General features: G+C 39.4%; 2 protein-coding genes across 3 annotated transcripts in view; one reads left to right on the plus strand and one right to left on the minus strand.

Moving 5' to 3' along the window:
* The first annotated feature begins 295 nt into the window (after window positions 1-295).
* On the plus strand, window positions 296-6,871 carry LOC106522703 (intercellular adhesion molecule 3). 2 transcript variants are annotated; one of them, XM_014015831.1, is made up of 7 exons: window positions 296-592; window positions 3,330-3,513; window positions 4,349-4,424; window positions 5,498-5,636; window positions 5,708-6,040; window positions 6,147-6,242; window positions 6,395-6,871. In XM_014015831.1, the coding sequence occupies exons 1-7, from the start codon at window positions 538-540 to the stop codon at window positions 6,463-6,465; spliced, it is 954 nt and encodes a 317-aa protein (XP_013871285.1). In that variant the 5' UTR covers window positions 296-537; the 3' UTR covers window positions 6,466-6,871. The 2 variants fall into 2 exon arrangements, with proteins under 2 accessions (XP_013871285.1, XP_013871286.1); XM_014015832.1 differs by having other exon boundaries at window positions 297-592; window positions 6,150-6,242.
* A 780-nt stretch (window positions 6,872-7,651) lies between these two features.
* The window catches only part of ubn1 (ubinuclein 1), an 8,558-nt gene continuing 1,272 nt past the window's right edge, over window positions 7,652-14,937 (minus strand). The window contains exons 4-13 of the mRNA XM_014015833.1: window positions 14,304-14,438; window positions 14,075-14,154; window positions 13,407-13,995; window positions 13,233-13,303; window positions 12,872-13,001; window positions 12,666-12,787; window positions 9,076-9,159; window positions 8,836-8,979; window positions 8,717-8,767; window positions 7,652-8,635 (exon numbers count right to left, since the gene is read on the minus strand). Coding sequence (XP_013871287.1) covers window positions 8,191-8,635; window positions 8,717-8,767; window positions 8,836-8,979; window positions 9,076-9,159; window positions 12,666-12,787; window positions 12,872-13,001; window positions 13,233-13,303; window positions 13,407-13,995; window positions 14,075-14,154; window positions 14,304-14,438 — 1,851 coding nt within the window. The 3' untranslated portion in view covers window positions 7,652-8,190. The remainder of the gene's footprint in view (window positions 8,636-8,716; window positions 8,768-8,835; window positions 8,980-9,075; window positions 9,160-12,665; window positions 12,788-12,871; window positions 13,002-13,232; window positions 13,304-13,406; window positions 13,996-14,074; window positions 14,155-14,303; window positions 14,439-14,937) is intronic.

The following is a 14,937-nucleotide window of genomic DNA, read 5'->3' on the forward strand; positions in this document are numbered from 1 at the left end:
AAGGTAGAACAGATATACATAATTATTCCATAACACATTTAAAAAACAAATTTTCAATATTTTAAATCAAAGATAACAAACTATCTCAATCCCAGCACCCACCCCTGCTCTGTGATCAAAATCGAATTAATGTCATCCGGAGGACGTGAAAATAAAGGTATTTTGATATCATTCTCTCTTTTGCCATGCTTCACAGTGTAACTTAAAGACACACAGATATGCAAACTTATGCCTTCATGCTGCAGTGTTGTGCTGATTTATTCTTGACCCTCCCTTCCTTCCTCTCCTGATATACCAACAGAGAACGCCCAGGGTGGCTTTTAGAGGCCAGAGTAAAGGAACTGCCTGATCATCAGCTGCAGACGCACAGAAGCAGAGCAAGCAGACACACCCACGTTTTCATAGAAGCCTGAAGGACCCAGAGTTGCCTCAGAGCTCCCCAGACTGCGGTGCTGACAGCAGCTCCGAGCACACGGTGGGTCCGAAAGATCAGTTTCAGCTCGTCCTCTCAGAAGAGCGCAGGAAAACCGGTGAAGGATGTGTGCTCCTGGATGGCCCATCACACTTGTGCTGATTCAGCTCTTTGGCTCAGGTGAGTTAAACCATGTCAGGATGATAGTTATAAACATGACAAACTCAGTAAATTTAGACCTGAAAAATACTGATTAAAAACAAAGAGATGTGTAAAATTGTATATCATTGTAATGTTTCTAAGAATAAAAATAACTGGTCTCTTGTGACAGGTTGATAATTGGGTAAAAGCAAAGTAAATACTGGGTCTATACTAACAACTTACTTATTTTTAGCACATTTATGATTGAGGCATAATTCTGTCATATACTTYGAGTTGTATCTACAGAGTGTGATAAGGGATATGTTTTAAAGTAATTAAACAAATACTGCACTCGTTTACATATGCTTACCCAAACGGGTAGATTTTATTTATCATCCACTGCCATGATGAACAGTTGATTGCCTGTGACTGTTAGCAAAATATTTTACAAATCAGAGGACAGATTTTATTAAAATTTACAAAAAATTAATCACTGGATGTACATCTATAACGTTTGGGATCAGCTTGATTTAAGAAGGCTGACACAGGTCACGAATATAAAAAAATGATTACAGTTGTGTCAATTTTACAAATATTGAGTTAAATCTTGGTGTGGTAGTAGCTGAGTATCATCTACAACACACACTCCAAACAATAACTGATCATGCAAGATCTTTGCTTAAAACTGACATGCAAGGTGGTGGGCAATATCCTTTTCTTAAAATAATGCTTTCATTTATTTAGACTTGTGCTGACAAATACAGCTCAACAATGTGATTTTTAAAAATGTGTACATCACATCAATAGGTCTTGTCAGCATCATTATTGTTGAAATTTTATTAATGTTTCTCATAAGTGACATTTAAAATCCAGATCTAAATCAGGAAAGGCAGATGTCATTCAGTCCCAGGTTTATATTTCTACGTTTCTTGCTCCAAGGCAAGACAGTTTGTGTAAACATCACAGGTAAAAACAGGCAGAGTGGCAAGCGGGAAACATAACAATAAATTTTGACAAGCACCATGCCTCTTATGAGTGAGATCATCTGATAGGAGGGAGAACAAGTTCAGGATTGGGTGGAACAATGGTCGATTCAAAAGAGGAGTAAGTTCTTTTGCCTTGGGCAGGGTGTCCTTCCTTCCTCAGAGGAACACACTGGGTGTATTCAGTGTGCTATTAAACAATGGTCCACAACAGATCAGCAAAAAAGTATTATTTCACAAGATGGCAACATTCAATTGACCTTGCCTGTATTATGTGGGAGAATGTGACTCATGAGTTCATACCTTCCAATGCCAAGATAAATATAGGAAGAGAAACATCCCCGTATTCATGGGTTCATGTCTAAATTTGGAGTCAACATCATAAATGTTTTAGCATGTACCAATACTGCATATACAGCACAATGAAAACAGAGGATGAGGAAGAATTTGATATAAATACATCTGTAAGGATTTATGTTTCTAAGGCAAACTTTTTTTCAGGCATATTCTATAAGAAACTGCAAGAATTTTTGCTTCCCCACCCACAGAATATTGCAACCCTTTTTTTGCCATAGTCAGTACTCGTCAACCATTTGAGGAGTCCTCTGGTATAACCATGATCTTAAGGCCCCCTTCTACAGCTTGATGGCTTTCACCATTTGTGTCCATCAACCGGTCCTTCAGCTATCATAGTGAGGCGCACCAACACCCTTCTGACCTCTGATTTTGGAAGTTGTATCTGCAATGAAGGTTTTGACCATGGTATGTTCCTAACCATTCTTGAGACGTGTAAAATTTTCCTAGAGGAGACAGTTTAAGATCTCACAACAAGGAACCTCCTTCAGTCACTTCCAATTCACCCTCTTTAGTCATTTGGATTTACCAGGTCTGTCTGACAGTCTTCCCTGTCACCAGATCCAACTAATCATCAGCTGATACTCATTTAATAACTCTGACCCTCTTTATTGAGTGTTCAAGACATGGGGCCATAGGGCAACTACAAGAGTGACCACAGACCGAGGCCTGGTACCAAGAACACTTTTCCTTGTGCATGCCTTTAAGCAATCACATCAACTCAGCCTTGGCCAAATGTGTCTCCATTTCCAGTTCTGCCTTCTTAGACCCATTTTAGTGGTGGTTTCAGGCATGTGASACAGAGTATTGCACGCAAGTGATTTTGGTGTCATCAGACTGCTGTCTGTGGATTGACTGACAGGTTGCCAGTCCATCACAGGGCCACATRGAGACAAACAACCATTCACTCTCTCACTCACACCTAGAGACCACTTAGAGATACCAGTTAGACTAACATTCACATTTTTGGTCTGCGGGAGGAAGCCGGAGTACCCGGAGAGAACCCACGTATGCATGGAGAGAACGTGCGAACTCTTCCCAGAAAGGTCTCCGGGCTGGGATTTGAACCGGCAACCTTCTTGCTGAGAGGCATCAGCTCTATCAACTGAGCCTTTCAATGTCTGTTTTCAAAATGAAAAAAAAAAAANCACACACACACACACACACACACACACACACACACACACACACACACACAATCTTGTGAAATAGATGTTTTGATAAGCACTGTGACCTAAAAAAAACAAGTTTCCACTCATTGTTTTCATAGCAGACACATTCTCCTGCTCATTGTAGAAAAAGCAGTGGTCACAATGAGAATCCTGCTCAAATTTTTGAAAATCACCAAGCTTGGGTTTGTCTTCTTTTCTTGATATAAACTGCTAATACACGTAACTTTGTTTTCTCTCCCACTCCCCCAACTACTGCTGTCTCCTCAGTTACATCATCCCCTGTTGGCACTCCTGCTCCACTTTTCCCATCACAAATTTCAGCTCCCTCTTCATTACCAGCACACCTCCTGGCTTCTCCCCTCAGCGCCACCCCCCCGACCACCGCCTTCATCAGCAGCTCTGGGGAGTCCGGGTGTGAACTGAAGATATCACCATCCATTCTAGTGGTCAGGTGAGAATGACTGGGGTCTGAAAATAAAACGTTCAGACAAAAATGGTTTTGCATGATTGGATTTGAAATCAAGAGTCCCGCATGTGGCACATTATGTCTGTTGACAAACTAATACAGCAATTTACATCAGTGTCCTGGATTACCTTGAGCTGACCTGAAGTGATTAGAAATACCATTATAAATTTTTCAAAAAAATCTGCATTTTAGAACTACACTGTAGTACAAAAATACAAAGTACTCAGGAATTATAGAGCTCCAGATAAAAAATTTTTGAAGTTGGGGACTTGATTGGACATACAAAAAATATATGGCACTCTATTTGTACCTTTAGCAGTTATTGTTTACTACAGAGCCCAACCAGTGATGATAAAAAAATGCATGGCCATGAGATAATTTTGAGTAGCCCAATTAAGTGTCTCTCACTAAGAATTACTCAATGCCTAAAGGAAATTAATTAAAACGTGTTCATGTTAACAATAACCAGTCTGCATGGAAATGCCTGCAATACTCACCTCATGGTCATTCATACTTTTTTTAAAATCCAACATCAACTCTGTAATTTAACTTGAATAATGAAATCTGTTGAACAACTAATGCTTAAGGATGAAAAAAAAAAGACTATGGCACCTGATATTACAAGAAAACCAAACACTAAAAGTTTAACATTCACTGACTYATCATGAAAAAAGGGTTGTTATGAATTTAATATGTGATGCTATTATTTACTGGGAAACAAACAAACTTATTGCTAATTATTACCTAACCTTACACATTAAATGTGCATTTCTAAAACAAAACTTCCCAACATCTAGTAACCTGAATAATTTTGTTTCAGATTTGGAGATCCAGTGAAAGTTAACTGCTCTAAACCAAGGTTTGGGTTTCCTTTTCTGGGCTGGGAAGTCTCACTGGTAGGTGTATAAAATGTAACGTACACATGAACGGCACACTACAGAATTGTATTTTATTAGTCCTACTATTGTCCTCAAAAACAATGCTCTGTTAAAACTGAGTGACTTAGCTGCACAAACACATAGCATCCTAAGCTAACTGTTCAAATAAACCTGTACTGTACAATATAATATATTCTGGTGAAGCAATGCTGCAACAAAAACTTTCAACCTTGCTGTGGACAACTATACAGACATGGAGTATGACATATGGTTGTTTTTTTATATTTTGATGCAAGTTTTTGGTAAAGTTGAGGTATTTAGTTGCATAGAAATATATATTGTACTGACATTTGTCCATACAAAGACTACAGCCTCTCCAGTGACACTTTACTCTCTTCAGGTGTCTCTGCTTGGGTAAGGCCCAGTCACTATGTTTTGGACAACTTACAGAAATTTGGTCAGACTTTGAAGATGTCTACAATACAAATGAACTAAACAAAAATCAACTGGAAGCCTCTTATGAACATATACATGCTGCAATGCTAACAATTAGATCAAATACATGGCATGTTATTTAAACAGAAAAAAAATGTTCATAGGCTGGTAAATGAAAGTTGTCTCAAACATTATAGTGTGACAGGACCTGCAGGTCTAGAAATTCAATCATGTTTCCAAGTCTGGATTTTAGGCACAGAGTGAATTAAACAAAATTAATCTATGTAAATGAAAGCTTCTCAAAGTCATGCTTTTCTTTTTTGCAACATAAAATGTTTCCATTTGCAGATGATGTGATGAACTGTTGCAGTTAGCGCCAACATTAAATAAAAGAACACAATAATGAAATAGTTATTTTTTAAATGTCATACCCTTCGTGTTTTTTCCATAGCTCCTTATGCAAGAGATTTCTAGTCTAGGTTAAAATTTTAAATGATCAACTCCAGGAATATATCAAAATGGATTCTCTAAAATTTGTCTTCGGTTATATTGTACAAGTATATTGATCAATCTGAAGATGCACCTTTCTGTTACAACTACAGAATATATTGTCTTATTTTAAATAACGACTCGATGACTTGTGTTTCTGACCTCAGGGACGCTCTGATTCCACTACAGAAGATTCTCTGGTCTGGAGCGTGGACAGTGTGACTAATTGGACCATCGTATCCACATGTTACGCAGTTTCTGACCATGGCGGCCAATGCAACATTTCTCTTCCTTCAATTGTCTATGGTGAGTCAATGGTTTTAAATTCCCAACATCAAGCTTTTCAGAGTGGCCAAAGTGTCGCTTTATCTCCACAGAGCCTCCAAGCAGCGTTTCCATCAAAATCTTAAATCACACTGGGCCAATGTTTGAGGGGCATCAGTATGCTCTGCAGTGCACAGTTCACAATATTGCACCTGTTGCAAAAGTCAGTGTGACCTTCTACCAAGGAAATACAGCACTGGGTCAACTCTGGTCCAATATCACAGTGATGACACCAGTAAGTGAGAACTACACTCTGACCATCACTCCATGTAAAGAGGACAATGGAAGTCAGTACTGGTGTGAAGCCAAACTAGATCTGGGACCTGAAGGGCCACAACAGCCACCTTCGGTAAAGACATCGCAAAACCTCACAGCTCTGGTCCTTTGTGAGTAAATCTAACATTTATTGTTACGTTTTAAAGTGTTAGGTTTATGCAACACTCAGTTTTCTCTTCAATAAGCCATTAAAAATGTAATTTCCTTTCATCTCAGCAGCTCCAAACCCCATCAGTCTTACAAAACTGCAAAAGGAAGAGACAGAAGGTTTAAAACACGAAGTAATAGGAAACCAACAATTAGGAGGAAGTGGTAGGATTCAAACTAAATTATTCAAATTAAAACTTTAAAACAACTTTCTGTGATCATTTTGTGTCATTTGCCTCAGCGTTGAGAAGTGCTTTGTTTTTTGGATGAAAAAAAAAGTTTAAAGTTGTGCTGATGAAATCATTTYCTTTTCCTAGGAACTGCAAACAGCTGTAATGGATGCTTCATATTGGCCGCTCTTCTGGCTCAGATAATCCAAAGACTCTAAAACCAAGAAATGAAAAGTCTCACGGCCCTCATCCTACAGTTTGGACAAGTTTTTCCCAATGAAGAAAATGCTTATGGACATTTATCTTTGACTCATCCAACAATTTAATTTGAAAGCTTCATTTCCTGTATTTTTATCAACAAAAAGGATAAGTCTCAAAGATGCTCTCTACTAAAGAGCCACCTCCCAGGTACATGTTCTATCACCAAATAAGTACAATATGCTGTTTATCTTTTTTCTGCTGCTCTGAAAAAATGTTTTGTACATTTTATTACACATCTAATTTAGTGTTTTATTTCCTGTGTACATAGATCATCAGTTTTTGCTTTGACTAACTTGAATCAACAGTTTCATTTTGTGTCAGCTGTTTAACTCTTATTTTTAGGAAATAAAAAAGTACATAATTTGTTGTGTGTGAAGAGAGTTATGTTGGTTAAATATTTTGGTTGTTGGTTAAAAAGTTCCAAATCTAATTTCTAAATGGATTTTGTCACATTTTAAAAATCCTACTTTTGTTTGTTTTTGCGCGTGTGTGTGTGTATATATATATATATATATATATATATATATATATATATCTGGGGGAAAAAAAGAAATTAAATAAAATAAGACCACTGCATAGTTTTCCTGTAAGTTATGGAAAGCATTCCACCAAATATTGATTTCTCAACTCTTCCAGAGTTAAAACTCTTATTTCTAGATGAATATGAACTTGTTTTCTGTGCATTATTTGAGGTCTAAATGCACTGCATGTCTGGTAATTGTGACCATTTCTCATTTTCTACAAATGAATACTTTTTGCTTAGAATTTGAGTCAGTTGACAGTAGTTTATAGAATAAAATAATGTTCAATTTATTCAAACCTATAAAGAGYAAAATCATTGAAACTGATCATTTAAAGTGGTCTCTCTATTTTTCCCAGAGCTGTACAGTATCTGTGTTGTATACATTAAATATAGTGTTCACCACGTGGTTCAATGAAAAACATTCATGGTCATTGCTGATGTGAGGTTTAAGTTCTGTTTTTTTATTAGGAAAATAACATTTCTTTGATTTGAAATGTAAGATGAGMACTTTAATAAACCAAATTATTGAAATAAACTAATTTTAGATGTAGTCAGAATTGCTTGTAGATTAATATTCATTAAGATTAATGATTACAAGGAAAAAGTTAATTTCTCTGCTCATTTTCATTGACATTTTTTTAATTCGGTCTGGAAACAAATTTGATCATTTTCACATCAAAAATATTACATTGTGCAAAGTGGATCCAATGGCCAGACAAACTATTAAACACCTTAGAACAAATATGCATGAAGTGCYGTTTATGACCTTTAGTAAGGCTACCGTGGAGGGATTAGCACAAAGTTAAACTCCAGCACAACACTGAAGATCTTCAACTCTTCAAGTTGAGTAACTATATTTCTTAAAAAAATTTTAATGCTAAAGTTTACACAACTCTACAGCTTCCCACTCCAAATACCAGGTGTAGACCATCAGACACCAATTAAATGAAAGTATTGAGACAGTCACCCCCATCAATATTTTTAGAATTTAACAATTGTGACAAAAAAATACTGAATTCCTGCCACTTGGCATTTCACTCCCCCGAGTAGAGCCTGAACCAAACGTCACTGTTCCAAATCAGTGAACTGTAACATTAAGGAAAAATGAGCATTTCTGTGCATGTTACAGCTTTTAAGTTTACAGTTAAGTCAGCATCAGTTACTCTGTGCCTGGCCAGCATCCACGCTTTATTGCTCTGACTTGCAACAGGTGAGGCAAAACAATGGGACAAAGGCCACTCTCAGGGAAACTGACTGGGCTTGACTGAGGAGGTGGAGGAGGAAGAGGACTTTTGACCTCACTGAAGTTCCAGTGCTTTCCTACAGCTGCTAAATGTTCGTGGGAAAGTGCGGCAGGGTACTCATGAGCCAGTGCTTGCTCAGCGAGGATATCTAGCAGCGAATGAGCAGAAGGAGTGTCAGATTCTTTCACCGCTGACTCCTGACCAACACAATTGGTGCTGGTTGAACCTTCAGCAAAGACCTGGCCTGGTCCTATGGAGAGTTCTGATGGTGCTGGAGATCCCTGAAGATTGTTGCAAGCATCCGATGATGTGGAAGCACCACCAGATAACTGCCTTTTCAAACCCTTGGCCTTATTTAATCTGAACACATGAAAACATTTAACGTTAGAGATAAAAAATGTGCTGCAAACCAAGTGAAAATTCAGATGGACTTGAACTCACTGTAATGGAGTAAAGAAGCCCAACAACTTCCTGCTCTCCCTCATCAGCACCCTGCGATTAAATAAACCCTTTCTACAAACTGCACATTTAGAAATGTTGAAAATTCAGGTTTTGCATACCTTAGCTGCATCCATCCTTTTGGCCAAAGTGGTTTCACCTCATTGTCCAGCAGAGTTTTAACATACTCTTCATTGTCTTGGTATTTCTTGCCATCCATTTTATCACACCCCATTTTCTCCCTCAGTACACGACCCAAGCATTCTCTGTATATGACGATGGGAAAAGCCAAGGAAGACATTTGTAAACATCCGTTTCAATGGAAGAAGAATATCCAGTAAACCAGGTTTGTTACAATTAACCTAATCTCCTGATTCCATTCGAACAACTTCTTGGGACCTCCTCGTCTACCAACTTTGTCCTCCACATTTTCCTCCTCTGTTGACCTGATGGAGACAAAGATCTGCATATGAAGCTCAGGGACAGTAAGTAACTATTTGTGTAGCACTTTTCAGTCAAGTAGCCAAAGTGTTTCACAATAAAAATTCTAAATAAAACAGAGCATATAAAACATTTACAAATGTTAAAAACATTAATAGGACAACGTAAAAACATCCATCCATCCATTTTCTTCCGCCTATCCGGGGTCAGGTCGTGGGGGCAGCAGCTTCAGAAGGGAGGCCCAGACCTCCCTCTCCCCAGCCACTTCTTCCAGCTCCTCCGGGGGAACTCCAAGGCGTTCCCAGGCCAGCTGAGAGACATAGTCCCTCCAGCGTGTCCTGGGTCTTCCTCGGGGCCTCCTCCCGGTGGGACGTGCCCGGAATACCTCACCAGGGAGGCGTCCAGGAGGCATCCTTACCAGATGCCCAAGCCACCTCAACTGGCTCCTCTCGACGTGGAGGAGCAGCGGCTCTACTCTGAGTCCCTCCCGGATGACYGAGCTTCTCACCCTATCTCTAAGGGAGAGCCCAGCCACCCTGCGGAGGAAACCCATTTCGGCCGCTTGTATCCGGGACCTCGTTCTTTCGGTTATGACCCAAAGCTCATGACCACAGATGAGGGTAGGAACGTAGATCGACCGGTAAATCGAGAGCTTCGTTTTGTGACTCAGCTCTCTCTTCACCACAACGGACCGGTACAGCGCCCGCTTTRCAGCAGACGCTGCGCCAATCCGCCTGTCGATCTCCCGCTCCGTTCTTCCCCCATTCGTGAACAAGATCCCCAGATACTTAAACTCCTCCACTTGAGACAGGGCGACCCCCCTGACCCGGAGAAGGCACTCTGCCCTTTTCCGGCTCAAGACCATGGCCTCGGATTTGGAGGCATTGAGCCTCCAAACATAAAAACTTAAACATGTTAAAAGCCTGCTTGAAAAAGGAAAGTTTTAAGCTGCTTTTTAAAAATTTCCACTGAATTCACAGCTCTTAGAGATTGCAGTAATGCGTTCCAAAATTTAGGCGCTACAACCCGAAATGCTATATCCCCATGTAGTTGTGATCAAGGAACAAGTAGTTGATTGGAATTACTGGATCTAATTTTGCGTGAGGGTCCGTGTGTGAAGTAGATCTGCTATATAAGTGGGAGCCTGGGCATGCAGTGCTCTGCAGTGATTGTAAGAATTTTAAAATGGATCCTGAACTCCACAAGAAGCCAATAGAGTGAATATAACAGGGGAGTGATGAGAGCATCTGTTTGACTTAGTGAGCAATCTAGCTGCAGCACTTTGAAAAGCCTGCAAACAAATAAAAAACAGAGCATTACAGTAGTCCACCCGAGAGGAAATGAAAGCATGAACAAGCATCTCTGGCTCTTCAACTGAAAGGACAGATCAACTTGCTGATGTTTCTTAAATAAGGAAAAAAAAACATCAGCTGTTATACATGTGCATCAAACAAAGACTGATCAAACAGAGCACCAACATTTGTATGGACAGCAGAGGAGAGCTGCCAAGAGTTTGCCTGATCAAAGGCAGCACCTTGTCAGGAGCAACAATCTGATGCTTGTCAACATTTAACTATCAGCCATCCAGTCTCTTATAGCATCTAGACAAGCTATGAGCCTGTATGTAGAGAAAATGTCATCAATAAGGTCTATATGCTTAGAATTCAGTTATAACCCCCTGTAAGACCGCCCATCATTAAACAGAGGTGGAGGCCTCCGTTTTCAGTTGTCCCCCTCCTACAGCACTGCTATTGCCAGTATCACTCCACCCCCTGTTAACAATAAGTGTTAATTAAGCAGGGGGGAGGACCACGGAGGATGATTCAACCACTCAACCACTAGATGTCGCTGAAAACAACAAATCCTACACACTGTGCCTTTAAGCATCTCAGATCAAGGTTTTGGGAATCCATTAGTGCAGGGATGGCAGGGTTCCCACACATTGATCAACATCAGATTCAAGGACCTTTCAAGGACTTTCCAGTACCAGTTTCCTCAAATTAAAGAACCACACAACGGCAATTACCTACTGCTCCCGCAGAATGTTACCAATAAACAGGTTTAATATCATGTAAACTCAATGAAAAACTGAACAACATAGAAGTTGTTGAGTTAGAAAAAATGACATCAGTTTACTGTAATCCTGAGTTATCCACCTCAACAAATGTACTTTTTTTAAATTAAATTTTACAATTTATTATTTAAAAAAATGAAAATCAGTTGTGTGAACAGAATTTCAATCTTCAAAAAACATTCAAGGACTTTTAAGGACAAGTATAATTTTTGGCTGTTTACACAAACTTTCCAGGGCTTTGAAATAATTTTTCAAATTCCCAAACTTTCAAGGATTTCAAGGACCCATGGGAACCTGGGATGGGCAACTGGCTGCCTGTAGGCTACATCTGGTCTGCCAATGAGGATGCCCCCCAAAAATATTGAAATACATTATTTATATTATCTTTTCACATAATTTCAAGGCAAGCCTATGTGTTTAGGCTTAGAAACACAGTCTGCCATGAAAAATTTTAATATGTCACCACTACAACATTGTGCAAAGCTAAATATAAGTTTACTGTCAGAAACTGTACGTAAATACACTGTTGCAAGTACACAAACCACAATAACTTCATACCACAACCAAACATGAATCTGCTCTCAGGGAGGTCTATTGCACTTCAGCTCACTAAAGTGCTTTTTTTTTCCCACAAACAACTTTCAAAATGGCAGTTTCATTACATTTAAGTGTGCAGAATTGTGCATCCCTCTAGAGTCAATAAAAAAAATCATAGGCCCCTTCCATCATTAAAAGGGAACATATCATGCAAATCCACTTTAGTCATTAAATGCATTTTGTTGTAGACTTGAAGTCTCTAGGAGTCCAGAAAAGTTGAACGTAGTCTCTCCCGGTGCTTCATTTATTAGATTGTTTTGGAGTCATATTTTTCTACAGGTTCAGTTTTCTCCTTTTTCAATGACATTTTCTGAACCATTAAGTCAAACTATTTGCAACAGAAGTGCCAAATTAAGTCTAGACTTAGAAACTACAAGGTTGTCRTCTTCATTCTCCTCTCTCCGAGTCAGACTCTGGCTCCAACATGCAAGGCTGGACACGTCTTTTGTCGTTGACGTCTTTTAATAATTTGTAAACAAAACATTTCTGCGCTGCTATATAGTTGTAAAACCCTTTATCAAACTAGAATAAACTGCTTTGTAAGATACTGGGGGGACGGGGTGTAAAGCACTTTGTTTGGATTTAAAGAAACAGCATCAAAACAAGCAGCTTTGAGACATACTTAAGAAGAGAGGGGCTTGTGGAGTTACAATAAGGAGGAATTTTGACCAAAGTAATGCACTTCCACTTTATATAGACCCCAACTGAACTTAGATGAAAAAGAGCTTAAAAGCACATCTCTTAAGTTGCCCAACCCTGCTTCAGTGTATTCCAAATGTGTGTGATAAAAAGTTACATATTTTTTTATTCTTCTTCCCTACTTTGTAATGAAGGACTTACTTTGAATTTTTGAGTTGTTCATAAGCTTGACAGTTTTCATGAAAACACGCCATCTGCTCGGGCATCGATCTTTCAATGGCTTCCTTCAGCTCCTGCATGGAACCTTCCACACGATGAGGTCCCTTTTAAGAGAAAATGAAAGAAATAAGTGTAAGGCATGAAGTACGGACATACTGTAACCTGATTTAAACCTTAAGCCCACTCACCTCATGCGTGACCAACAGCTTCTTCACTCGTTTTAAAAGTGTGTCTTTGCTGCAGGGCATGAACGATGACAGATGCCTGTAGACTTTGGAGCGGAGCTGACCACTCTGCTCCTGACACTGCAACTCAATACTGAACCAAAAGATTAATTGAAAGCATCCAGTGTTTAATACGGACAAAACTATTCAGCTGATTGTTTATGGAGTTCTTTAGGAAGAGGTCATCCATGCTTTAACATTTACTGTTGCCAGTAAAGTAAATTGAGTTCAGCTGAACTAGACAATCTAAGAATATTGGGAGAAAAGCACTTGACCTTATCAGTTTACATGAGATAAATCAATGCAATGATGTAAAATAACTCACTCCAGCAGGATTGAGTTGATATCTGGATTAAAGAACTTGAGCTTTGACTCCCCTTCTGATGTCTTGGCAGCCTGAAAAGTTGGTGAATTTTGTTTATCCGTCCAACATTCGTCAGTTTCATCTTTCAGCACACAGATTCTTTATCTTAGGATTCACTAATTAAAACTCTCTTACCATCATGAGACATCTGATGCTGTCCTCCAGAGCTGGAGGTAGTCCCTCTGGCAGCGGGGCACACTGAGGTGGTACCACCATACTGGGTTCAGTCAGCTGCTGGATCTGCTCTGGTGCTGGCTTTGGCACAAACGTGACTGTCGGGTTTAAAACTTGGGGGTCAGCTTCAGGCAAACAGCTCGTCTGAATCTCATCTCTCCTGGCTTGGATAAGTTGAGTCTCTGTAGCCGGCTGAGGATGGGACTTTGGAGATAAATTCTCCTCGCTGACGTCTAATAAAGAGTCCAAGTCGATATCAAAATCCACAGTGTTYGCCGCTTGGATCAGAGCGTGATCATTGGTGGAGCCGATTAAACTGAGAAGAGGGTCCGTCAGAGCGGAGCCACCACCCCCAGCGGCGTCTGCAGGAAGCGTGGGGGCTGYGGGTGCACTCATGTCTGCTGCCATCCGATTGGCTTGCTCCATCTTCTGACACTCCTTTTCCTTCTCCTTCTGAAACTTTTTCAGCATGCTGGTGACACTCAGCGTCTTTACAGCCTTCCTCTTCTTTTTGATGGTCATCTCATTCAGCCCGGCTTTATATAGAGCGCTGCAGGATAAACAATCATGTGAGTGAATTAAATCACACAGACTCCGGTGGGAGTGCTGGTGCTTTTTGGTGGACTCACTTGAACTTTTGCTTCGTAGCGCTTTTCACGATTCCTTTAGATTTGCAAGACTTCTGCTTTTCACTGACGAGTTTCAGTTTCTGACAATTTGTTCCCACAGTTTAGAACTTTAATCATGGAACAAAAGCTTAATGTTTGGAGAATAAACAGTGCTGAAAACTGAGATGTACTTCCTGAAATTTCCAAGATGTTAAAAATATATATATTTATGTTTCCGAGATTCACGTACTTTTGGATATGTTCCCTCTTCTGCTGAGAGGTCATCAGTCTCGGTGTCGGAGGTCTGGCGGAACTGCAGCACACCTGAATTCACGTAGAATCCACCAAATTTTGTGGTGATCGAAGACGGGACAAACTCATCATACTGGAGAGCAGCCAGAAAGAACATCAATTAGATAAAGTGCAAAGATTTTTTGCCTCAAAAAAACAAAAATATTAAGACGGTTGACTCTAGGGCTGTGTATTGGCAAGAATTTGGCGATATGATACATATCATGACAGAGGGGTCACGATACGATACGTCCCGATATATTGCAATACTATGAGCAAGGCGATATCGCAATTTTTTTGTCCAAAAATTCTATTAAATAAAAACCTCTTACTGGGAGGAAAAAAACAAAAACAAAATTCATTGTCTCAGAAAATTCTAATATTACATAGACATACTTTTGATACATTTAGCTGTGTTCTGCTTTGTACGCATTTTATTTTATTTGTTTCATATTTCTTATTTCATCCATGTTTTCAATTATTAGACTAAATTTGACAATAAATCGTTTGAAAATATATTTTTTGCAGGTTTTAGTTTTTAATATTAATTTACAATATGGTCACCCAACACAATAGCCCTCAAGATGTAGAGG

The sequence above is a fragment of the Austrofundulus limnaeus genome, unplaced genomic scaffold (assembly GCF_001266775.1).
Source record: "Austrofundulus limnaeus strain Quisiro unplaced genomic scaffold, Austrofundulus_limnaeus-1.0 Scaffold135, whole genome shotgun sequence".
NCBI classification, from domain to species: domain Eukaryota; kingdom Metazoa; phylum Chordata; class Actinopteri; order Cyprinodontiformes; family Rivulidae; genus Austrofundulus; species Austrofundulus limnaeus.

Coding starts and splice junctions, on each gene's coding strand:
- LOC106522703 (XM_014015831.1), top strand. CDS start 538: ATGTGTGCTCCTGGATGGCCCATCACACTTGTGCTGATTCAGCTCTTT. Junction 5,637..5,707: donor TCTTCCTTCAATTGTCTATG/GTGAGTCAATGG, acceptor TTATCTCCACAG/AGCCTCCAAGCAGCGTTTCC. Junction 6,041..6,146: donor CCTCACAGCTCTGGTCCTTT/GTGAGTAAATCT, acceptor CTTTCATCTCAG/CAGCTCCAAACCCCATCAGT.